Source organism: Oncorhynchus nerka, linkage group LG28, assembly GCF_034236695.1.
Source record: "Oncorhynchus nerka isolate Pitt River linkage group LG28, Oner_Uvic_2.0, whole genome shotgun sequence".
Lineage (NCBI taxonomy): Eukaryota > Metazoa > Chordata > Actinopteri > Salmoniformes > Salmonidae > Oncorhynchus > Oncorhynchus nerka.
The window spans coordinates 38949855-38975259 of NC_088423.1; the positions used below are offsets into that span (position 1 = coordinate 38949855).

The 25405-nt window shown below is 40.9% G+C and overlaps 2 protein-coding genes and 1 long non-coding RNA gene across 4 annotated transcripts in view; all 3 read right to left on the reverse strand.

Annotated features, from left to right (window-relative positions):
* Window positions 1–5456: 5456 nt before the first annotated feature.
* On the reverse strand, window positions 5457–7443 carry LOC135565523 (putative nuclease HARBI1). The gene is made up of 3 exons (XM_065012581.1): window positions 6683–7443; window positions 6300–6411; window positions 5457–6209 (listed from the first exon to the last, which is right to left on the reverse strand). Exons 1-3 carry the CDS (start codon window positions 6749–6751, stop codon window positions 5839–5841), a joined length of 552 nt encoding a protein of 183 aa, XP_064868653.1. The 5' UTR covers window positions 6752–7443; the 3' UTR covers window positions 5457–5838.
* A 378-nt stretch (window positions 7444–7821) lies between these two features.
* LOC135565524 (uncharacterized) lies at window positions 7822–8274 on the reverse strand. The gene is made up of 3 exons (XR_010461638.1): window positions 8111–8274; window positions 7959–8020; window positions 7822–7876 (listed from the first exon to the last, which is right to left on the reverse strand). It is a non-coding gene; the product is annotated as an uncharacterized LOC135565524 (long non-coding RNA).
* A 1600-nt stretch (window positions 8275–9874) lies between these two features.
* Window positions 9875–25405, reverse strand: part of LOC115113215 (gamma-adducin-like) — a 30576-nt gene continuing 15045 nt past the window's right edge. For both annotated transcript variants that reach the window (XM_029640606.2, XM_029640604.2), the window contains exons 4-15: window positions 21710–21861; window positions 20854–20934; window positions 20191–20340; window positions 19773–19916; window positions 19400–19498; window positions 18300–18473; window positions 16862–17122; window positions 14938–15054; window positions 14565–14654; window positions 14180–14303; window positions 13871–13960; window positions 9875–13637 (exon numbers count right to left, since the gene is read on the reverse strand). In XM_029640606.2, coding sequence (XP_029496466.1) covers window positions 13405–13637; window positions 13871–13960; window positions 14180–14303; window positions 14565–14654; window positions 14938–15054; window positions 16862–17122; window positions 18300–18473; window positions 19400–19498; window positions 19773–19916; window positions 20191–20340; window positions 20854–20934; window positions 21710–21861 — 1715 coding nt within the window. In that variant the 3' untranslated portion in view covers window positions 9875–13404. The remainder of the gene's footprint in view (window positions 13638–13870; window positions 13961–14179; window positions 14304–14564; window positions 14655–14937; window positions 15055–16861; window positions 17123–18299; window positions 18474–19399; window positions 19499–19772; window positions 19917–20190; window positions 20341–20853; window positions 20935–21709; window positions 21862–25405) is intronic.

The window sequence follows — 25405 nt, forward strand, 5'->3', positions numbered from 1 at the left end:
AGACTAGTTTAAATAATTGCTCTACTTGTACAGTACATTGTTACTCCCTTTATGACTAGCATCTGCATCAAAGCATTTACTAGTGATGGGGTAAAAACAAATGAGGCTGGCGTGCAGGTGATCACATCAGTTTAAAGAAAATCCATAGTGTGACCTGCTTAACAAGGACAGAGGAATTTAAACCTATTGAAAATGTCTTCCTCTACCTATCACATCAAGTCCTCTCATAACGTGCATTGTCATCTGGCCTCAATCGCTTTAATGTATTGAAGTAGGATGCTCTGCAGGGCCTTGATATGATAATTTTGCCTGGCATAGAAAATGGGCTCACTTGTCAGGACACTGTTGTTCGGAGAAGTTAGCCAACAACACAGCTAACACAATCACTTCAAACTGAAGCTGGAAAAGAAACTTGCTACTTTGTTTGATTTTACCTTTTTCAATGGACATTTCTTTTGAGGATATCCATAAAAATGAGGCCAGTGTTCATGATTTCCACTGGCTGAGAAAGCTACAGTCTGCCTCAGTCTTTTTGTTCTGTTCATCTATGGGACAGCTGGAGATCAAATTTGAATATTGAACAAATGTTGCAAATGTCGGAGAGACAGACACTGCAAGGTTTATACAAATCTCCGCTGTTGAAAACTAAATGTTAGTCTTAAAGAAATGTGTGATAATGGTGGACATAGAAAATCATGTTTATAAAGTAGCCCCTGGGCTATTTGAGACAGTGGATTCTCAGATGGAACATTAAATAGGCATTTTAATGTCATAGATTTAGCAGGTGGTAACTTGTGGAATAGACACCGGCTAGAATGCGGTTTTAACCAATCAGCATTTACATTTACATTTACATTTAAGTCATTTAGCAGACGCCAATCCAGAGCGACTAACAAATCATTCAAACTCCAGCTGGAAAGACTGCAAACTAAATCTTTTCAGGGGAGTTTGAGTTTTTATCCTATCCTTTTCCTTAAAGAGGTGGGGTTTCAGGTGTATATCCGGAAAAATGATTGCTCCGCTGTCCTTCATGATTTGTTCCACTGGGGGCCAGAAACGCTGCCAGTTTTGACTGGGCTGACTCAACTGTACTTCCTCAGTGGTAGGGAGATCAAGAGGTGAATATTGAACAAATGCCCTTGTTTGGGTGTAGGGCCTGACAGAGCCTGGAAGGTTTGATACAAATCCCCTCACAGCTGTTGAAAACTAAATGGTCTAGTCTTAAACTGAAAGTGGAGGGATGGAGGACGGGGTGACGTGAGAGAATCATGTTTATAAAGTTGAACACCAGACGCTGGGCTAATGGATGAGTTGTGGGGTTTAATGGCACAGGCAGATGGCCAACAGAGTAAATAGGCATTTTAATGTGCCTGGATTTAGGACCTGGTAACTGTGTGAGGCATAGACACCGGCTAGTTGTAGAGCATGAACCAATCAGCATGCAGGATTACAACCACCCGTTGTATAATATATAATATCCCACATTCCTTCCACAAGGTTTAGTCACTTTAGCACCCCCTGTTGCTACTTTGAATACATAAACATACCATTTTCTGGAGACAAGCATTATTTTCAATGTTAACATTTTGTATTTGTATGTTTGACTTACAATAACCTACTTCAATAGACTTGACTTCTGAAAAGGTCCAATCTAAATAAATTAATCCATTGTGGGACCACTTCAAATGAACTATACAATAATATTTATTGCTCCATATAAAGCAAGGGTGTCAAACTCATTCAACAGAGGGCCGAGTGTCTGTAGGTTTTTCCTTTCAATTAAGACCTAGACAACCAGGTGAAGGGAGTTCCATCCTAATTATTGACCTTAATTCATCAATCAACTACAAGGTTAGAGCGAAAACCCACAGACACTCGGCCCACCATGGAATGAGTTTGACACGTGATATAAAGGATACCATGAAGTTACCATATTTCATCATCTGATGTGAAAGCCCCAGAGCTATGCAATAAAGCTTACCTTGAAATTGAATGAATTTCTAGTTGGACGGTCTATTACCATTGTGCCTTTGATTGATTAAGAAGTCATTTTCTCCTTGGCAGAGAAGGAGGGAGGAAGACAGAGGGTAGAGGGGTTGCCTTTAGGGGGGCAGTCATGCGTATGAGCCTGTGTTGTGCCTCTGAGACAATGGGTGCAGATGGCTGCCTTACTGCAGATGTGGCCATGGCTGTAACGGACGCCTGGGAGAGAGAACACCCTCCCATGGAGTCTATTTCAGCTGCTTGGCTAGGACTGATGCACACACACACACACACAATTAGAGAAAGAAAGCGAGACAGATGCTCATGTTGAAAACATATGAGGACTGGGTTTAGGTATCTGTCCATATTACATACTGGGCTCGTGGACAGACTGTCAGCTCTCTGCTTTGACACAGACAGCATAGAAAGCTGACCCATTGTAGGATAGTGTCGAATGTGACCCCAACTGGAGTAATCTGAAAAGCCTGAGGATTATACCAGTCGGCTCAGCTGTCACAGAAGAGGCAAAGTCACACGTTGTGTGTGTGTGCCAGTCAAACCATGTGGCAGCAGTGCCTATGGTTACCCTCAGTAGGGAGTGTATTGCATGCAATGTTCTGAACAGCAAGATTTGTATTCTTAAAGAGGAAGAAAACTGTGAATAATAGGCACGTGCAAGTCCGATTTCTGTCTCCAGACATTTTATCATCAGATAGTGATCAAAAATAAGATATTATATGATTCAAACATACTGTCCCCTGACTGGCTGTTCCGAAGACTGGTACATGAAGTAAAATGTTGTGTAAGAGTGTTCTAATATAATGTATTTTACTTTGAAGAGTAAGATATTTCCTATATAACCTTATTGTAACATATTGTCTACTCTATATGACTATGTTATTACATACCATGGTGGTCATCTGCTATCTATATCTGTCTGCAGTTAGGTATTATGCAGTTGTGCCCATTGTCTGAACACAATAGTTCTTCTTTACCCTGAGGTCACATCATGCGGTCACTCCACCGGACCAGAGTGTGTCACCTGTTCCTTAAAGCAAGCCCCCACCGACTCCTCCTCTCATTAACACTCATTAACACAGGCAGGAGATGAGAGAGCTGCTGAACAGTAAGCTTTGTACTCCACAGACACAGCGAGGTTTGTTGATCAGAAAAACTTAGGAAGTTTGTCACCTACTTTTTCTAGTGAGAATAAAACATGAATCATGTAGACTACTGCTTAATACAGGCTCAGCCCAGTCCCAATTATAGTCAGTCGTCTAATGTCACCTCCTGAGATGAGATGGGCTGGTGGTATGATCGTCTCACATCCCTGACAGGAACACCTGTTGGACGGCAAATCCCCTCTTTGTCTCCACAGCCCCTCTTATTCGATTACCATAGCAACCTCTATTCACAGACAATGGCAATAGACCTACTGAATATTATATTTTATATTTACATATAGAGGGGCTTCACATAGATAATTATCAATCAGGAAGATGCATTGTTTCTAGGTGACACCGCCATTTTCTAGTAGACTACTGTGTAAATACAAGTTTTAAAAGAAAGCCTTATTCCCTGGGGTTTTGTATGTGTGGGTGTTTTTAAGGAGAAGGCCTGCCAGGATTATTCTACCTGGAGCCTGTTGATAGGAGGATGCAACGTTACAGAATGTTTAGCTCTTAATGTATGATGTAGAACCTGTATGATTTTCTGCCAATTAGAATAGGCAGCTCTATTCATTACAATTCAATTGGCCTTGTATTAAATGCATTGAATAAAATTGTGTAATGTAGGCTCCATAAATTATGAAATACGGTATGAAGAAAATCATGTAGGTCTACTGTTGAGTACACGAAAAAAATGGCCTTTCTGACTACAAGCTCACAAGTATCCCAACGTATTAAGCGAAAACGAGCATAGAAAACAGCATTGGCATGAATAGAAAATATAAAAAACGTCAGGCTACTATTTTACTATAGGTATTTCAGTGACAACCTGGTTGATTAACAATAATTGGTTTGTTTACTAATATAAATACACGTGGACACAAAAAGGGCAGCGTAGAACACCATTTCCCAAGATGCATTGCTCCAACATCTTTCAAAAGACTGATTCGAAGTTTGTCCCCCAGAAAATTATTTTCAATTGAATGACGTCGCACAAAAATGTGTCATTTTTCCTACGAATTAAGTGGCACAAAGATGTGTGTCTTCGCACAAATTAAGGCACACAAAAACTGATGAAATTCTTGTTGTACATATTTGCACAAATTGAGTGTGAGATTGTAATGATGTATGCCATGGGCTCTCCAGCCTTGTTGCTGCAGCTATCCAGTGCTTAATTTGGGAATTGAAGTGAAATATGTTCATAAGCCTATGTATAAGCTAATATGTGTATGGGTGTTTTGAATTAATCGTCACCTTAGAAAGAGCTGCCCATTTCGTTGAGTTAGGCTTTGAAACAACATCCACAACAACCATGTTTTACAGTTTCAACCTGTTGAACTTTCTTCAAATTGATCATCACAGTGAGGTGTTTTAAAAGTACGATAGGCCTACTGTTTTGATATGTTTGATGTGATTTTCGGTTAGATTTGCAGACCTGTTAGACCTGTTGGTAGTTAACAAGTTGGGTACTACCAAAGCATGTCCAGAGTGCATAAAAGGAGATTACCGTGGAATAGTACTGTGGTCATGACTGCCGCAACAGCCCTATCTGAGACCAGGGGCCTGTTGCACAAAACTAGGATAAGGGATTAAGCCAGGATATCTTGGTGATCCTGGCTCAATTGATCCGTAATCCGGTTGCACTAAAGATGGATAGGGGGCAGGAGGATATGTTATGGTATAAATTACCATGGAGATTTATTCTGTGGAGCTAGCCTGCTCCAGACCAGGCTAAATTCCAGGATCTATTTAATCTCATCCCTAATGTCAGTCAGCAGTCACCACAAATGGAAACCAATAGTTATTTCACTGCTCACTATACATTGTTATCACATAACTAGACCCACTGTTATTTTTTAAACGTTTGTGATCATTAATTTCAATGATTTTGGATAAAAAATGATTTTTAGATGATGTTGCTATCATTAGATAATTTACAGTTTCCCATAGACTATAAGGCTATATATAAAATGATAGAATATTAGGGCCACAGAGGGGAAAAACACAAGTCATAATATTGTAACCAGTTGTTTTAAAGGAGGACAGTTGTTAAAATGACAGATGTGGGGCATTTCGTGAAATTGTACTTCAGTATGGTTTCATAAACAAAGACATGCTGATGTGCCAGAATATTAAGTATCACATTGTCATAAGTATCAAAACTGTAAAAACAATATGTAGCTTTTCTCTGCAGAAAGAACCAGCCTCATAAATTTATGACTTTATCCTTTTTCTTCAGTGTGGCCCTAGTACTCTGTCATATAAACAAATACACATTCCATATGAATATAAAAACACAATGTGTAACATTATGTTCCTTTATTGAATAAGGACAAAACAAAGCAGGTAAACCATCAGCTCCTTTCGAAACTGAAGTCACAGTGACTCTACAAGATGGAAAGCACAGAATCCAAGCATATTATACAAAATGATACATACACATTCAAAGGTCTGTATATAACACACCCTGCATGTCTGCACACTAAAATAAATGCAGGACAAATCCATACACATCAACTGAACAGACAAATGAATGGATGCAGTAGCCTCCCTGCAGCCTTGTATTACACACAGTATACCGCACAAACATCATAAGAGGCCAAATTCGTCAAAAAACGAACCCAAAAAAAAACAAATTCCTCTGCCACCGCAGGACATATTTAATTGAAAATTGAAAGCACACATACTAACTAAAATAATTCAACACATATTGGTCCCTCAGCAGCCGACCACTGTCGTCATCAGGGAAGATTGCCGGATTGTCCCAGTCCATGGCTGGTGGCACTCTGGGGGCCCTCTCCTTCCTCAGGCAGGCCACATTGTGGAGGACAGCACAAGCCACAGTAATATCACATGCCCTAACAGGGCTGACCCTTAATTTGTGAAGGCAGTGAAAGCGTGCCTTCAGGAGGCCAAAGGTCATTTCAACTCTGGCCCTGGTCCTGGCATGGGCATGGTTGTAGGCCTGCTGTGCTTCCTGGGGGTCTGTGAAAGGTGTCAGGAGAAAAGGCTGGCAGCCATACCCCCTGTCTCCCAGCAACACACCAGAGAATTCACCTGTCAACACAAAATCTCATCATTACTACCTCAAACAGTGATATTCTTGACACAGCCATGATGGTTATAAATAGGGGTTGTGTGGCTTACCTTGTGATAGGCACTGATAGATTTCAGAGGCCCGAAAGATTCTGGAGTCATGGACTGAGCCAGGCCATTTTGCCACAACATTGCTGATCACACAGTCAGCATTGCAGACCATCTGAAATCATAAGATGAGGAATATTACACCAATCAATGCACATCACTGGCAATGCAGAATGTTCATCAATGGACAATATCAAAAAGTTATGTTCACCTGAACATTAATGCTGTGAAAGGATTTCCTATTCACAAAATCGGCCTCATGGGCACCTGAGGGGGCTTTTATCCATGTGTGTGCAGTCCAATGACATTGGGGAAACCTGTCACACAAAGTAATGAGTATCCTACTATGTGTTAACAGTTGTCCTGTAATTTGTAGATCCTCTTACCTGCAATCCTATAGAACTCCTCTTTGATGTCACAGAGTCTTCTGTGGCCAGGGAAGGAGATGAAGACATCTGCTAATGCTTTGATAGCCAGACACACACTCCTTATTGTGCGGCAAATTGTGGCCTTGTTCAGCTGTTCTGCATCCCCCACTGAGTACAGGAAGGCTCCACTAGCAAAAAAGCGCAAGGCCACACAAACCATTTGCTCCACACTCAGTGCATGGCTCCGTGCAGTGCAGTGCTTAATCCTGGGACCCAGTAGTCTGCATAGATACCTGATGCCATCTGCAGAAAACCTGTATCTTTCATATAGATGGTCATCAGGGAAGGCCAGTGGGTCCAACCGGTCCCTGAAGACCCTTTCTCGCCTGAAGGCTCTCCTCAGCACAAGTGCTTCTTCATCCACCACATCTCGCACGAATGGGCATGCCATTGTCAGAGCAGAAAGGAACACACAATTTTGGGCCTTCATATAGGCTAGTGGCCACACCTGGTGCTGGGGGTGGGCAAAAGAGGGCGATGCCTTATAACGATGACTTGGTTGTACTGATTGCTGGGAAAATAAAAAAACCTTAGAAAGATGCCACCGTCCTGTGTGCTCACAATAAGAGCTCATATGTCATGGCTCACTTGACTTTACGAGAATATACCTAATTTTTATTTTGAGCTGTGTCATCTTCTTGGAGCTGGGGGAGGAAAGAAAAATAATGATTAATACATTTGTGTTACAGTTAGCATACAGTGTACATTGAAGGCATATCTCACCTGTTTTTTTATTTCAAGGTCCAGTTTCAATTGTCCTCTTTTTTATTTCGGACTCCAGTGCAAGATTTTCCATCTTTTTCTTCTTGTACTGAATGTCTATGTCTGCCAGTTCTATTTGGCGCCGGAGGTGGTTGCCATACAACTTTCTGATAGCTTGTGAGCTCTGTGAACACAATACAATTAGCGCAGCTGGAATTTGGCAGGATGTGGTGTCCTTTTATTAATACGCACTGTTGCCAGGCTGGTTTTCCCACTGTATAGCATCTGGGTCCTGTAAAGAAATTAGATTTTTTGATTTTGATGAGGACTCCTCACCATTGTAGAGTAAATAGTACTTTCACAGTCTTAACATGATACTTCATGCCTTCTGGAATTGGTCTCCTCCTCATAATCGTCTCCATCATGTGCTGTTGCACTGGGGCCTTCACCCTATCACATTTAATCGGATTCATATTGAAGCTAGTAGACAAGACATGCCAGGCCTACAGTATGCCTTTGATGGAGTACTCACTGGATCAGCATCGTCTGGTGCTTGTGCTGGTGGCTCTAACAGGAACACAGTGCTGCCAGGCACTGCAAGGCAATAGGTAAACCAAAGTCAGACAGTCCAAATTGATTCAATATGAATGTGGTTGTATCCCATGTAGAGATGGAAGGACATACCTTGAATGAAGCGGGTGGCATCTTGGGAGGAACCTATGCTCGTCTCTTTCCCCCAGGGATCCCCTCTAAGACGGGCCTGCCTTTATTTAGCTCCAAGGCCATGTCCTCTGCTGGGGTAAGGTCAGCCTTTGGTGACCCACCACCCGTGCCTTGTCTGTGGGTATTCTTTTCACTGCTAAAACAGTACAGACAATGTGTGAGCAGGCACCTTCTGGGTACAATATATGCTTGTGCTTTGTTAAATATTAGTCAGGGACCATACCATTCCGCAGAATGTTCTTGTATTTGATTTTGACCTGCTGCCATGTCCGTTTTGGCCCGTTCATGTTTAATCTACACACACACACACACACACCACATTTAATGGAGTCACACTGCAAAAAATTACTTGGTATTTTTGTCTTGTTTTCAGTAAAAATATCAAAAAATGTATCATAGCTTTATACAGTGTGATGGAGTTACTTTACACAATTTCACTCATATCTGCAGTGCATTTCAATTAAAAAATTTAACCGTTTCATAATTACAGTACAACTGCATTTTTGGAGATGTGAATTAAATATTTGAATTGTAATTGTGATGTTTCAGCGGAGCGGTGAGTGTGTAATTGTGCACTACTTACGCATTCAGGCGGTCTGCAATACTTTGCCACGCTTTTTCTCTTTGCTTTATCACTGTGGCGGTGTTGCCTTTCTTCTTAATTATATCTTTTACCTCCTCGTATGCCTCCATGAGGATTTGTGCTTCCGACGGGGAAAAGTACGCGGCTCTAGTTGCCATGGTAAATCAGTTAATCTGTGATCTGTGGCGGGGTCTATTTGAGTGAGCCGTGAGCGCGCACCTATCCAGGATTGGTTTCACCTGGCTTAATGAATCCGTGTCTGCTCATCCTGGCTTGGTTTTTGTGCAACCAATTAAGCCTGGACGCACATGTTTTGGCTTCATTGAGCTCAGCTGAGTCATTTATCCCGGATGTCTTAATTCTACTTTTGTGCAACAGGCCCCAGGTTGCTTAATGGGGTGTTGGGCCGCCACAACAGCTTCAATGCACCATGGCATAGATTCTACAAGAGTTTGGAACTCTATTGGAGGGATGTGACACATTTTTTTCATGAGAAATTCCATAATTTTGTGTTTTGTTGATGGTGGTGGAAAACGTTGACTCTGGCGCCGCTCCAGAATCTCCCATAAGTCTACAATTGGTTTGAGATCTGGTTACTAAGACAGCCATGGCATATGGCAGGGGTATTCAACGCTTACTCTACGAAATTCAGAGCCTGCTGGTTCTCTTTTCGACCTGATAATTAATTGCACACACCTGGTGTCCCAAGTCTAAATCAGTCCCTGATTAGAGGAACAATTTAAAAAAGCAGTGAAACTGGCTTTGAGGTCCAGAGTTGAGTTTAAGAGCAAAATGGTTTACATCAGTTTCATGCTCATCAAGCCATTCAGTGACAACTTGTGCCCTGTGGATGGGGCCATAGCCATGTAGCCAAAATAATGGCCTGCCCAGCATCGTTATACATGACCCTAAAGGTGAATGGATGTTAATTGCATAATTAACTCAGGAACCACACCTGTGTGGAAGCACCTGCTTTCAATATACTTTGTATCCCTCGTTTACTCAAGTGTTTCCATTATTTTGGCAGTTACATGTATGTCAATGTTTGTTGCATGATTTGATGACATAGGAATGCAAAACGAGTTAAAAGATTGTAAGCAACACTATGTTTCAATCAACCTTGGTAAAATAATACAATCATGTAAACACACGGTTTTTATTACATATGGTGAAATGTAATCTCATAAGGAATGTAATGAAAAGCTATGAAGCTGCTATACAGAGCACACATTACAAAAGCTCAGTCAATACAAAAGCAATTCAAACAAAATAGCATTAGTAATACAAGTTAACTGGGACTGTGAACATGATATACTGGGTATATTCAATTCAGTTAGCTTGTGATACTTAATTTCTTGTATTTTACCGACTTATTTTCTCCTCAATTTCGATCTTGTCTCATTGCTGCAACTCCCCAACGGGCTTGGGAATGACGGCCTAGCCCGGCCAAAAATGTATGACGCTGGGCCAATTGTGCGCCGCCTTTTGGGACTACCGATCACAGCCGGTTGTGATACCGCCTGGGATCGAACCCGGGTCTGTAGTGACACCTCTAGCTCCGCGATGCAATGCCTTAGACCGCTGCGCCACTCGGGAGGCATGTTCGTAATACTTTAACAGAGCATAAACTGACAAGCATAAAAACATACAACATAAATGTTAAAGCAACCGTTGCAAATTAATCAACCTTAATTTCAGTATTGCATTTAAAACTGCTTCACAAAACGTAGTATCTACAAAGGAAAACCAAGTTTCTCCCTTTGGATCGAAGAAAATCATTCACATTGCTAATTGGGATAAATCCTCGATTTATATCGTCTCTGGATGTTTGACTTTGTCTTCAGTTTAACTCTGGTCCAGAGAACAGCTTTTTATAACATATTGCTATTAATCTGCCATAAGGCCATACAAATGTAAATGAATGTTTTTGAAAAGTCAGAAGAGTGAGCGAACCTTATTAAGCAATCTTAGTTCAACACCTAGTGACAAAATCAAGACATTTAAGCCTCTTGGGGAGGCAAAAAGAGGCATAGTTCAACCATAACCATTTTGCCATAATCTTGCATTTCTTTCTTAATTTTGGGGGAAATGGTAACATTAAACATTTTATTACTTTTGTATGGCCAACTTTCAAATTATCTATCAAAATACTGTCTTAACAAATCTTTCACATACACAACACATTCATAATACATTTTATAATCTGATAAAGGCCTATTTCATATCTTTACATTTGTAATTTTGCATTCAGTAGTGATATCCATGCCAAGATATCAGTGAATGCAGAAAAAAAAGGATTCAGCAGTATTGAGCTCATATAGATTGGAGATTTTTCAAATCTTCACACTTTCAGTTAATTTTGTCACAATAATGAAGAAGTAGCAACCACTAAAATAATATCACTGGCATAAATAAAAGTTTCTGAAAAACATACCCAGCTAAAATTGCCTTCTCTGTCTTACATTGTTAAAAGTATTATTTTATAGTACAATTATTATTAAGAAGACATGGAGTGTATATCAAAATGTGAACCAAATACTGAATAATTATAAACACTACTACAACCCATACGTTAGCCTACTTTATATCAACTAAAACTAAGACAGCACTATTATGAATAGGCCCAGATAAAAACGAACCACACTCCTTAAGGCTTGACCTCATATACAGTTGAAGTCAGAAGTTTACATACACTTTAGCTAAATACATTTAAACTCAGTTTTTCACAATTCCTGACATTTAATCATAGAAAAAAAAATCCTGTCTTAGGTCAGTTAGGATCACCACTTTATTTGAAGAATGTGAAATGTCAGAATAATAGTAGAGAGAATGATTTATTTCAGATTTTATTTCTTTCATCGCATTCCCAGTGGGTCAGAAGTTTACATACACTCAATTAGTATTTGGTAGCATTGCCTTTAAATTGTTTAACTTGGGTCAAACATTTAGTGTAGCCTTCCACAAGCTTCCCACAATACGTTGGTGAATTTAGGCCCATTCCTCCTGACAGAGCTGGTGTAACTGAGTCTGTTTTGTAGGCTCGCACACGCTTTTTCAGTTCTGCCCACAAATGTTCTATAGGATTGAGGTCAGGGCTTTGTGATGGCCACTCCAATACCTTGACTTTGTTGTCCTTAAGCCATTTTGCCACAACTTTGGAAGTATGCTTGGGGTCATTGTCCATTTGGAAGACCCATTTGCAACCAAGCTTTAAATTCCTGACTGATGTCTTGATGTATCCACATAATTTTCTTTCCTCACAATGCCATCTATTTTGTGAAGAGCACCAGTCCCTCCTGCAGCAAAGCACCCCCACAACATGATGCTGCCACCCCCATGCTTCACGGTTGGAATGGTGTTTTTTGGCTTGCAAGCCTCCCCCTTTTTCCTCCAAACATAATGATGGTCATTTTGGACAAACAGTTCTATTTTCATTTATCAGACCAGAGGACATTTCTCCAAAAAGTACAATATTTGTTGCCATGTGCAGTTGCAAACCGTAGTCTGGTTTTTTTTATGGCGGTTTTGGAGCAGTGGCTTCTTCTTTGCTGAGCGGCCTTTCAGGTTATGTAAATATAGGACTCGTTTTACTGTGGATATAGATACTTTTGTACTTGCTTCCTCCAACATCTTCACAAGGTCCTTTGCTGTTGTTCTGGGATTAATTTGCACTTTTCGCACCAAAGTATGTTCATCTCTAGGGGAAAGAACACGTCTCCTTCCTGAGCAGTATGACGGCTGCGTGGTCCCATGGTGTTTATACTTGCGTACTATTGTTTGTACAGATGAACGTGGTACCTTCAGGCGTTTGGAAATTGCTCCCAAGAACGAACCAGACTTGTAGAGGTCTACAATTTTTTTTCTGAGGTCTTGGCTGATTTCTTTTGATTCTCCCATGATGTCAAGCAAAGAGGAATTGAGTTTGAAGGTAGGCCTTGAAATACATCCACAGGTACACCTCCAATTGACTAAAATTATGTAAATTAGCAGAAGCTTCTAAAGGCATGACATAATTTTCTGGAATTTTCTCAGCTGTTTAAAGGCACAGTCAACTTAGTGTATGTAAACTTCTGACCCACTGGAATTGTGATCCAGTGAATTATAAGTGAAATAATCTGTCTGTAAACAATTGTTGGAAAAATGACTTGTGTCATGCACAACATAGATGACGTTTATATGTGTCACCTTCATCTATGGCCTACTGTTCAATGATGAGCTGAATTTTAAAAAGTTTCTGACCACAAATACATAGCAGGCAATGTGGTATTTCAGTAAGAGTTTTATCTTTTAAAGAATGAGGTTCTGTATCTGCACAGTATAAGTCGCTCTGGATAAGAGCGTCTGCTAAATGACTTAAATGTAAATGTAATTATAATTGATTTGTATTACAGAATTGCGAATTGGCTACAGTACTAAGAACAATGCAGCTGATATACTACATGTTCAACCCTTCATGCCTGGAGCCCTATTCATATGTGGAGCCCTCAGAGGAAGTGATTGAGTAATAAGAAGATTGTAATAACAGGCTTATTGTTACAGTTGCTCCTTCCCAAAAGCTGGAGATCTATTAAGATCTTAGTGACTCATACATTTCCTCTAAGGAACACATCTCATCCCATGAGCTCATCTCATACCAAATAAGCTGACATGTCATTCTTCAGTGTGTCTCCCTCTAGGCCTCAGCCTTCTCCTTTTTACAATTAATTTTAAGGAAGGAGGGAGTGCGAAACTTATTTTTCTTCTTGGGGGACTTGGTTTGGCTGTCAGGGGTCTCGTCTCCCCCTGATTTCTCTGAGGTTATGGATATTTCAACCGTTTCTGTGGTGCTTATACTGAGCTTGGATACTTTGATGTTTAGTTTCTCTTCCAGTTCTTCCATATAATCTTTCCCATTGGGTATGATCTCTGTTAATGGGAAGAAACCAAGTCAGTGAGGAAAGATGGGGGCTTGTAGAAAAGTGTATACCTGCAGGAAGAATGAAGATGACCATTTTGTCTATAGTGCACCCTTTCCATAACTCCAAAAAATGTGAACGAATAAAAGGTTTATGAGAAGGAATGCCCTGATTTAGGAATTCATCTTCTCATGGAAATTTTATTGGACACACCGGTCTTGCTCCTTTCTTATGAAATACTACCTTTGGCAGGAGACATGAGTGGAGACAGGGACAGTGAGATGGTGGAATCGTCAAATGTTGTCATCTCATCGGCATCTGTGATATCAGCATCTGCAAGTTCAAGGGTTATCAATAGGGCCTGGAGTTTTCCTGACCATGTGACCTGGCCAGATAAAACATTGGTCCCTAGTCATCACAGATTCAGCAACACAAATACAGTAGCAGCACTGTAGATAACAGAGGTGAGAATTAAATGAAATGTTGATGAAGTGAGTGTTCTACATCATGATGACAGTGTTGATATTTGCATTGGATAGGGGAGAATCGTACCATCCTGGCAAAACTGCCTTCGCTCCACAATGCTCTTATACTCTTCTAGCACCTTCTCTGTCAGCTCACTGAAGGGGTTGGGAGGAAGAGAGCGCATCTGCTCCTCATCCTCAATGATAAAGGCCTGAGGGGAGAGATACAGAACAATGGGGTTAAACTTAACTGCTATACATACTGCTTAGTGACTAATGAGCAAATGCCCAGTCAAACCTTAAACCAATGGGAAGGTCCATACCAGTGAGCTCCAACCCAACTATGTCACTGAATACAATATAAGGATGGACCAATGAAGACCCACATTACAGTCTTCTGATCATGACCGTCATGGAACTCACCTCCATATCATGTTAGTGTTGTGTGGTGTGAAGCTGACCCAAGTACTTACTGGTCCTGGTATGGTGTCCACAACGATGCCAGCTAGAAGATGGGACTTTGGTCCTGGAGTCATGTGATCAACAGTGTTCTGTTGCCTTATCTAAAATACAGATTTCCATTACAAATTCTTTTAAGTTCTGTTAAGCATCCATAAAAATGTATACAAATGCTTCATGACTGATTGAACCACCCAGTTGTCATGCCAGAGGGAGACAGGCTTCATCCTATAGGTCACTGCAATCCACACTCATTTGCTTGGGAGGAGAGTTCAATAGTACCTCCTTTACAATGTGTGTAGCAAATGGTCAAGCTGTTGAACTCAAAATGTATCCCAGCCCAATATGTCTGAACATGTCAATAAGGAACATGATATTCTAGCTCACCCGGTTCCTCTTCTCCAGAACATCAGTGGGGTTTGTATTAAGGGGAACAAACTGGTTGGGGTCCTCGATCTTTATGGAGGTGCCAGTGCCATTGCTGGTCTCTTCAGATTTCATCCACTGAAAGGAAAGATACTGGTTTAATAAAGATACTTCAGTCTAGAGCTTATTAAATCATTTTTGCTGAAAGGTGAATTTATTTCCTAGTGTCTGGTGGAAAGCAGACTGAACCAGGTTTTCTGCTAGGATTTTGCCTGTGCTTAGCGCCATTCAGTTTATAATTTATCCTGAAAAACTCTCCAGTCCTTAACAATTACAAGCATACCCATAACATGATGCAGCCACTACTATGCTTGAAAATATGGAGAGTGGTACTCAGTAATGTGTTCTATTGGATTTGCCCCAAACAACACTTTGTATTCAAGACAAAAATCTCATTCCTTTGCCACATTTTTTTGCTGTATTACTTTAGTGCCTTATTGCAAACAGAATGCATGTTTGGAATGTTTTTATTCTGTACATGCTTCTTCTTTTCACTCTGTCAATTAGGTAAGTATTGTGGAGTAACTACAATGTTGTTGATCCATCCTCAATTCTCTTATCACAGCCATTAAATTATTTAACCTTCACCATTGGCCTCATGGTGAAATCCCTGAGCCATTTCCTTCCTCTCCGGCCACTGAGTTAGGAACGACACCTGTATCTTTGTAGTGACTGGGTGTATTGATACACCATCCAAAGTGTAATTAATAACTTCATGCTCAAATGGATATTCAATGTATGTTTTTTTTACCCATCTACCAATAAGTTCCAGTTTTTGCTAGGCAGTGGTAAACCTCCCCGGTCTTTGTGGTTGAATCTGTGTTTGAAATTCATTGCTCGACTGAGGGACCTTACATATAATTGTATGTGTGGGGTAGAGAGACGAGTTAGTAATTCAAAAATCATGTTAAACACTATTATTGCACACAGAGTGAGTCCATGCAACTTATTATTCAACTTGTTTTTACTCCTGAACTTATTTCAATACTTATTGACTCAAGACATTTCAGCTTTTAATTTATGAATTTGTAAACATTTCTCAAAACATAATTCCACTTTGACATTTTTGTGGTATTGTGTGTAGGCCCGTGACCAAAAATCTTGATTAAATCCATTTTAAATTCGGTCTGTTACACAACAAAATGGAGAAAAAAAGGGATGTGAATACTTTCTGAAGGCACTATACACTTCCTCAAAATAATCAGAATTTATCCAAGATCACTCAGCAGAGGTCTTAGTCGCAAATGTGTATGAAAATGATTAATCTCTTGTTGAATGGCAGCAAACACTTCATTGAATAATACTGTTCAAATAAAATTTGTCACACACCTTACCGTGAAATGCTTACGAGCCCTTAACCATCAATGCAGAGTTTTTAAAAAGTAAGACAAATCTGCTAAATAACCTAAAGGAAAAAATGTTAACACAAAAATAACAATAAAGAGTATATATACAAAGGGTACCGGGTCAATGTGCAGGGGTACTGGGTAGTCGAGGTAGTGGAGATAATATGTACATGTCGGTAGGGGTAAAGTGACCATGCATAGATAATAAACAAAGAGTAGCAGCAGCTTGACCAATTGTTGACCAATCACAAAACGAACAAAAACGTCACAAAACGTCTTCATAATATATGCACAAACTGTTCCGGGTGGGAAGCATGCGGACACCTTTAGAAGATGTTATGTAGGGAAATATGTTTCATACATGTAGTTATACAAGATTCCACAAGAGGGCAGGCTAACCTACAACATGTGATATTGCATCTCTGCTATAGGAAGACATATTGTCAGGTGGAAGCAATAGAGGTGCAATACTGCATGTACACAATGTAGTCTACCGGTACACAAGGTAGATTGAAGAAGACTGGTTTATAGCAGCTCACCATGGTCTTGGTTCTGGGGCTACACTCTCCACTGAGTGAGCGTTCAGGCACATTGACCTTCAGGTAGCTGTTGGGAGAGTTGAGCCAGCGCGCCCTCTCCCTCTGCTGTTTCTGCACCAGGAAGTTAAAGGGGTTTCTCTGACCCAGATCACTGTCCTGCAAAGGGACAGTGTAGACCGTGGCAGGAATCTCCACATCATTTTTGGTCCGAATCTTTTCCCTCACTATTGGGTGGTGGTACGTATAGCCTGTACGGTAACCCTAGCAACACAGAGAGACAATGTTTCAGTCCACCTGTCAAAATGGATTCCACGAAAACTCGGACACCTGTTATTCATCAACTGTAAAGTCTCTGTTAGTGCTGAGAATGTTTAATAGATTTTCAAGGAAAAGGTTTGTGCAACTTAATTATGCTCAAAACAAACACAAGGTGTTCTCTGTTAAGTGAATGGCCCTCGACAGCATATAAAAACAATCTCCCAAGGACACGTTTTCAAACATTGGTCCTGCAGTTTCCCATCACAAATTTGTAAGATTATTTTCATCCTTAACAATGTGAACATACACTTCATATCAGTGACTAAAGCCTGTGGTTTAAGGGGATCCTAGACCACCCAATGTTTAGCCTCCATTGTTGGAACACTTTGTACAGTACATATAAACAACACTTTCAAAAGTGCCTGATTTCATAGGGAATGGATCACGCCTGGTAACACAGTGCAGTTGGCAGGGGAACTGTTGTTAGGGACACATCAAAGAAAAGGGGGGATCGCAAACCCCAAACCCAACCATGTTGAGCGGAACTCAGGGAGTGTGTTGAGTTTTCCAGTCAATTGACTCTGAAGGATTGTGTGGTCTGTGCTCTTAACTCCACACAGCATGGCCTGGCACCTGGAATCCATGATGGGGGAGGCGGGCTATGATCACACAGAGCTGTACAAGCTAACACAGCTGTAGCCTACACCAGCCCCAGTCCCCAGCAAGTGACATGTCATCAGTAGATTCAATAGAGATCAGGCTTGCTCATTGTCTGCTGTGGCCACAGAATGTGTCTGGCCCTAGTCAATAGCAGTGTTGTTGAGATAGTATTGTTTAAAGGGGAAGCCCGTTGAACATCACACAGTTATCTACAGTGGATGCTAAACACAGACCCATCGCTAACAAACAGCGTGATAGCTACAGGCTAAGATTAGATGCTCATCTTTGATAAACACGCAACGGTCTTTAATAAGGCACATTGGGACAAAAAAATGGTGCATTAGTTCAAGGAGCTACAGCTGGCCTTGATGATCCCCCATGTTTGATTCACGAGTTAAAAATATTACTTTCCGGTTGGGATTATGATGTCAATATATTCACACACATCCTCAGGATGTGCATGGGAGAGGAAACCCAAAGCATTGTGGGAAAGGTCAGGTATAATGGTCAGGTCACCTACCAGGTTGTCCAGCATCCTCATGAGCGACTCAAACTCTGCCTCGCCCACTTTCCACTTGATTTCTCTGTCCACGGTGACCCCAGCAGCAGCCACTCCATGGGTCAGGGGCTTGAACCTCTCCCTGTCCAGGAGCACCAGGTTCTCTACTCCTGCAGAGCACCGCAGAGCACTGACCTGAATGACCACATCAAAAACACATATAGTCAAGGTCAGGATTTTTTCCTGACCATTTGAATTCACCAGGTTAACCGGATAATGAGTAAAGTCTAAAATGGGCTATTATAGTGAAAATATGAGGTAAAATGTGTCACGAGGCATCACTAGAGTGTAGTAAAGAAAACAGAGGAATCCCAGACTGACCACACATGGAATAACCTGCTCAATGGATAAACCAACACTATCCCAGACACATTTTTATTTTACTCTGCACGTCAGTTAAGAACAAATTCTTATGTACAATGGCGGCCTACCCTGGCCAAGCCCTCCCCTAACTCGGACGACGCTGGGCCAATTGCGTGCCGCCCTATGGGACTCCCGATCACGGCCGGTTGTGATACAGCCCGGCATCGAACCAGGGTCTGTAGCGACGCCTCTAGCTCTGAGATGCAGTGCCATAGACCGCTGCGCCACTCATATGATGACAAGAGAACACATTATCTGTCTGCTCCACATAGAGCTATGAGTTACATGGGGACTCAACCAAGTCCTAGAACACTAAACTCCACCTGGTGCTGTTTGAGAACAGTGGCTTTAATCACACATAGAGTATTTGATTTAGCTTTGTTTTAACAGATGTTTGACTTCTTACTTGTTTCTCTCTCACACAGGGAATGTAACACAATATCATTCAATTGAAAAATGACCAACACCAAGTTTGATTTGTTTCCAAAAACCTGGGAGCATTTTTATTCACATGTAATACATGCTGGTGGGTTTAGACCACACACGTTTACCGAGGCAAAGTAAACACGCATATATCTTGGATTGCAGCACGCCAACATCCTATTTCCAAGGTAAGAAAAAAGAAATAGCAGTGAACTATTCCATGACCTATACAATAATGTGGTAGAAAAGGTGTGGCTGATGAATTCAAGTGTTACCTGGATTTCACAAGCCTGCTGTGAGTGGTAAATGTAGTGGAAAGCCTCCTCAATAGTCTCCCCCAGAGCAACCAGGCCATGGTTCCTCAGAACAAGCACCTACAAAATGATTAAGCGTGGGATAACAACATCAAAAAAGGCCATATGAATGCAGAAGTAAATACAAAGACATGAAAGGCAAAGCAGTTTAGCAAGTGGATACAACTTCTTGTAATGTGAAAATGCATTTTAAATGCTCTTATACCTGTGTTGAAAGAGCAATTACTACAGTAACAGAACAATTTGATTAAACGCATGAAATGTTCTGTTTCTATGTTTGGCACACACGACAGTGAGCCTGTTGTTGTTAAGGAAACCCATCATTCTGCGTTACCTTGGCAGTGGGCCCTAGGGCTTTCTGGAACTCCACCTTCTCTTCTTGATCATCCAGACAGCCTTGGTAACCGAAGTAGGCAACATCGCCCAGAACCAGAGCCTCTTGGGAAATGGGCAGGATGCCACATTTCATCGAGGACACCTGTGAGTTCAGGATAAAAGCAACCGTGGCTATGCTGTGTCACCAACAACTAACAAAAGTTATTTCCGGCTAGTAAAACATCAGACAACTATAAACTAGTAACTATGAACTTTAGAAGGCAACAGCACAATTACATTAGGTGCACTTAGTGTATATACAATAATGAAACAAAGATGAGATGGTAAAGATGGTAAATGCACTTCCAGCGGTTGCTCTTCATTCAGTCATGAAGGGACATGGCCACTCATTGAGCTTTAGTTTAAAGTGTACTCACAGCAGCAGTGGCAGAGGTGTGGATGTGTATGATACACCTGACGTCAGGGCGCATGGAATAGACAGCAGCGTGAGGGCTGAAGCCAGAGTGGTCCACCTCCAGGTGGGTGGATCCTTGGTCGACAACATCACCAATCATGTTCACTTTCACCTGGAAACAGACCAGGACACAACACCTCTAGGTCTACTATGGCAGCAAGATACTGAGTCGGATACAAAGTCACACTAATGTATTGGGTATTATTCCAACTCATTGTGCTGTTACTCACTGTATTCAGTTATTATGATTATATTGCAAGAGGAATCTAGTTATCCTTCTATTGGGACTTCCATCAATACTGTATTACGGCATCTACATGCTGACAACAAACTAGAAAACATCCATTCAACACAATTGTCAATTCTCCTTGACCCCTTGCTGAAGTAGTGAGGCATGTCTCTCAGCACAGCCAGGGTCTGTTTGAGTGGCTGGCCATTGATTATGAGGCCCTGTCAATAGTCTGAACACATATTTTGCACAATTCCCACATCTGAATAGGGTTGTTTTGTATTGTTAATGATTGTGTTGTTCACCCACTGGAGATAAGCACAAGCTATTATTTTCTAGGGTCGTTCTAAGCCATGTGTATCTGGAATATGAAAGCGCATGGACCATTATACCTACCAGACTGCCAGCCGTCACTTCAGTGAAAGAGAGCCCTTGTGGGATGATAAGAACATGGTCTTGTTCTTTGCTAACCCGGACCTGTACAAGGAAAACGTATATAACAAGTAAATGTCAAAAGGCATGCATTGCCAAGAGCAACATTGTACCAGCTATATCATTTGCTACTGGATATAGACAATTATCAAGATAAAAATGACTATTTATTCTTTAACAATGCTTGCCAATTGCAAAAATAGAATGTGTCTTGGGTGACTGAGAACTCCATGTGTCATTATGACGTGCCTACAGTAATCAAGATTCATACTGTGCTTATGAGTCTAGTGGTTAGGGTGTTGGGCCAGTAATTGAGAGGTTGCTGGATCGAATCCCCAAGCTGACAAGGTAAAAATCTGTTGTTCTGCCCCTGAGCAAGGCAGTTAACCCACTGTTCCCCAGGCGCCCGAAGACATGGATGCCGATTATGGCAGCCCCCCGCTCATCTCTGATTCAGAGACTTTATACTTTATAAAGGGCATTCGACAAAACGGAACCCTAATCTTTTACAACCACTTCAACAGTGACTGTTGGTTTATAAAGAGACAGTGCTGCCTCCACCTCAAAGCCATAGGAGACAACAGTTTCAGTAAACATTCCTAGTGTTTTTAAAACACTATACTACGGTATAAATACTATAGTATTCACTGTAGTATACTGTAGCCCCTGCGCACCTCTCTGATTCAGAGGGGTTGGGTTAAATGCGGAAGACACATTTCAGTTGAATGCATTCAGTTGTACAACTGACTAGGTATTCCCCTTTCCTTGATGCTACATTAAGTTGCTATAATACGTTTTTTTTTATGTGGGTTCTACTCACAGTAATGTATGAGCTGGTGAAATGGGCCCAGCTGAAAAGGTCCACCAGTCTGTAGATACTGGCTAGCTTACAGCGACACTGTTTCTCCCCTTTGGTAAAGGATGGAGACTCTTCCCCATAGAGGTCATTGACTGGGGCGACCATCCCTGTGCCTGGAGAGAAAACGCATTGCATTCATGGTGAACTGATGTGACCGAGAGCACAGTCACTAACACGCTACAGCCTTCGTGACAAGCACCACAAATTTCTAAACGGCCACCTTTGTTCAAACTAAACAAGCTAAACTATTCATAATACTTCAGAGAGATAACATTTATGAATGTTCATGAAACAAGAGCTTTCTTCATGTTCACGTTGTATTATAACATGGTCAATGGAATTAGCTTTCTCCATGACTACTCGTTCAACATGAACAGCTCTTAAAATGTCTCTCTTTTCAAGTTCCTCTAACAACATTTAGCTCAAACGATTGCTATAAAAATGACTTTCTCATTAAATCACTACATCTCAGCATTCCTTGCTTAACTTTTGGATCATAATAGGGCTGTTCTCAGAACGTCTCATGAGTTCTGAGTAGTATATATTTTTTGACTTTATACTTTAAAGGGCATTCAACAAAACGGAACCCTAATCTTTTACAACCACTTCAACAGTGACTGTTGGTTAATAAAGAGACAGTGCTGCCTCAACCTCAAAGCCATAAGAGACAACCGTTATGTTTACATTTCCTAACAGTTTCAGTAAACATTTCTAGTGTTTTTTAAAACACTATACTACGGTATAATTACTATAGTATTCACTGTAGTGTTTTTACGGACTAAAGTCAGCAAAACCACTACAGGCAATACTGTAGTATTTACTGCAGTATACTGTAGTATTTACAGTTAAATATGCACTATGCAGAAATGGCTCTGGTTGCTAAAATTCTAAGAGTTTGCCTAATTTCAAGCAAGTATAGTGTAGAGAATCACTGTACCACCTAAACCGCTGTGAAATATATTTTCCATAACCAAAAAGATTGGATTTTCATGTTTGAAGCCGGTGTTAAAAAATGAAAGTAAATAAGGCAAAAATGAAACTAAAGACCGGGAAGCATAAATATAGCGCACATAGAACAGATCTACCACTTATTAGACTTGCTTTTAATGAGTGACAGATCTATGACTAAATGTCTATGTGGATTTGGTCAAGTTGCTCAAAAAGTTGCATATTGCAGCTTTAACAATAGTATACAGTATATTATGGAAATATTGAGACGCCTTGAGTTTTTCCACATTTTGTTACATTACAGCCTTGTTCTAAAATGGATTAAATTGGGTATTTAATCCATTTTTCAATCTACACACAATACCCCATAATGTCATAGCAAAAACAGTTTTTTTGATTTATGTACATTTATCAAATAAAAACGGAAATATTACATTTACATAAGCATTCAGAACCTTTACTCAGTACTTTGTTGAAGCACCTTCGGCAGCGATTACAGCCTTGAGTCTTCTTGGGTATGACGCTACAATCTTGGCACACTTGTATTTGGGGAGTTTCTCCCATTCTTCTCTGCAGATCCTCTCAAACTCTGTCAGGTTGAATGGGGAGCGTCGCTGCACAGCTATTTTCAGGTCTCTCCAGAGATGTTCGGTCGGGTTCAAGTCCGGGCTCTGGCTGGGCCACTCGGACATTCAGAGACTTGTCCCGAAGCCACTCCAGTGTTGTCTTGGCTATGTGCTTAGGGTCGTTGTCCTATTGGAAGGTGAACCTTCTCCCCAGTCTGAGGTCCTGAGTGCTCTGGAGCAGGTTTTCATCAAGGATCTGTCTGTACATTGCTACGTTCATCTTACCCTCGATCCTGACTAGAGGTCGACCGATTAAATCGGAATGGCCGATAAATTAGGGCCAATTAGGGCCGATTACATTGCAATCCACGAGGAAACTGCGTGGCAGGATGACCACCTGTTACGCGAGTGCAGGAAGGAGCCAAGGTAAGTTGCTAGCTAGCATTAAACTTATCTTATAAAAAACAATCAATCAATCTACACATAATCACTAGTTAACTACACATGGTTGATGATATTACTAGGTTAACTAGCTTGTCCTGCATTGCATATAATCAATGCAGTGGCTGTTAGTTTATCATCGAATCACAGCCTACTTCATCTTCACCAAACGGGTGATAATTTAACAAAAGCGCATTGCTGAAAAAAGCACAATCTTTGCACAAATGTACCTAGCCATAAACATCAATGCCTTTCTTAAATTAATACACAGAAGTATAGATGTTTAAACCTGCATATTTTGTTAAAATAAATGCATGTTAGCAGGCAATATTAATTAGGGAAATTTGTGTCACTTCTCTTATGTTCAGTACAAGCAGTCAGGGTATATGCAACAGTTTGGGCCGGCAGGCTCGTTGCGAACTAATTTGCCTGAATTTTACATAATTATCACATAACATTGAAGGTTGTGCAATGTAACAGCAATATTTAGACTTCGGGTTGCCACTTCGGGTTGCCTCCCTGCCGTTGAAAAACATCCCAATAGCATGATGCTGCCACCACCATGCTTCACCGTAGGGATGGTGCCAGGTTTCCTCCAGACGTGATGCTTGGCGTTCAAGCCAAAGAGTTCAATCTTGTTTTCATCAGACCAGAGAATCTTGTTTCTCATGGTCTGAGAGTCCTTTAGGGTCCTTTTGGCAAACTCCAAGCGGGCTGTCATGTGCCTTTTACTGAGGAGTGCTTTCCATCTGGCCACTCTACCATAAAGGCCTGATTGGTGGAGTGCTGCAGAGATGGTTGTTCTTCTGGAAGACTCTCCCATCTCCACAGAGGAACTCTGAAGCTCACTCAGAGTGATCATTGTGTTCTTGGTCACCTACCTTGGTCAACTACCTGTTCTTGGTCACCTACCTTCTCCCCCGAATTCCTGGTTTGGCCGGGCAGCCAGTTCTAGGAAAAGTATTGGTGGTTCCAAACTTCTTCCATTTAAGAACAATGGAGGCCACCGTGTTCTTTGGGGACCTTCAATGCTGCAGAAATGTTTTGGTACCCTTCACCAGATCTGTGCCTCGACACAATCCTGTCTCGGCACTCTAAAGAAAATTCATTCGAGCTCATGGCTTGGTTTTGGCTCTGACATGCACTGTCAACTGTGGAACCTTATATAGACAGGTGTGTGCATTTCCAAATCATGTCCGAATAAAGTGCCTATAAGAACATCCAATAGTCAAAGGTTAATGAAATACGAATGGTATATGGAGAAATAGTCCTATAATAACTACAACCTAAAACTTCTTACCTGGGAATATTGAGGACTCATGTTAAAGGGAACCACCAGCTTTCCTATGTTCTCATGTTCTGAGCAAGGAGCTTAAACGTTAGCTTTCTTACATGGCACATATTGCACTTTTACTTTCTTCTCCAACACTTTGTTTTTGCATTATTTAAACCAAATTGAAAATGTTTCATTATTTATTTGAGGCTAAATTGATTTTATTGATGTATTATATTAAGTTAAAATAAGTGTTCATTCAGTATTGTTGTAATTGTCATTATTACAAATAAATAAACGGATTAATCGGTATCGGCTTTTTTTGGTCCTCCAATAATGGGTATCAGTATTGGTGTTGAAAAATCATAAATCGGTCGACCTCTAGTCTGAATACTTACAGTTGAAGTCGGAGGTTTACATACACTTAGG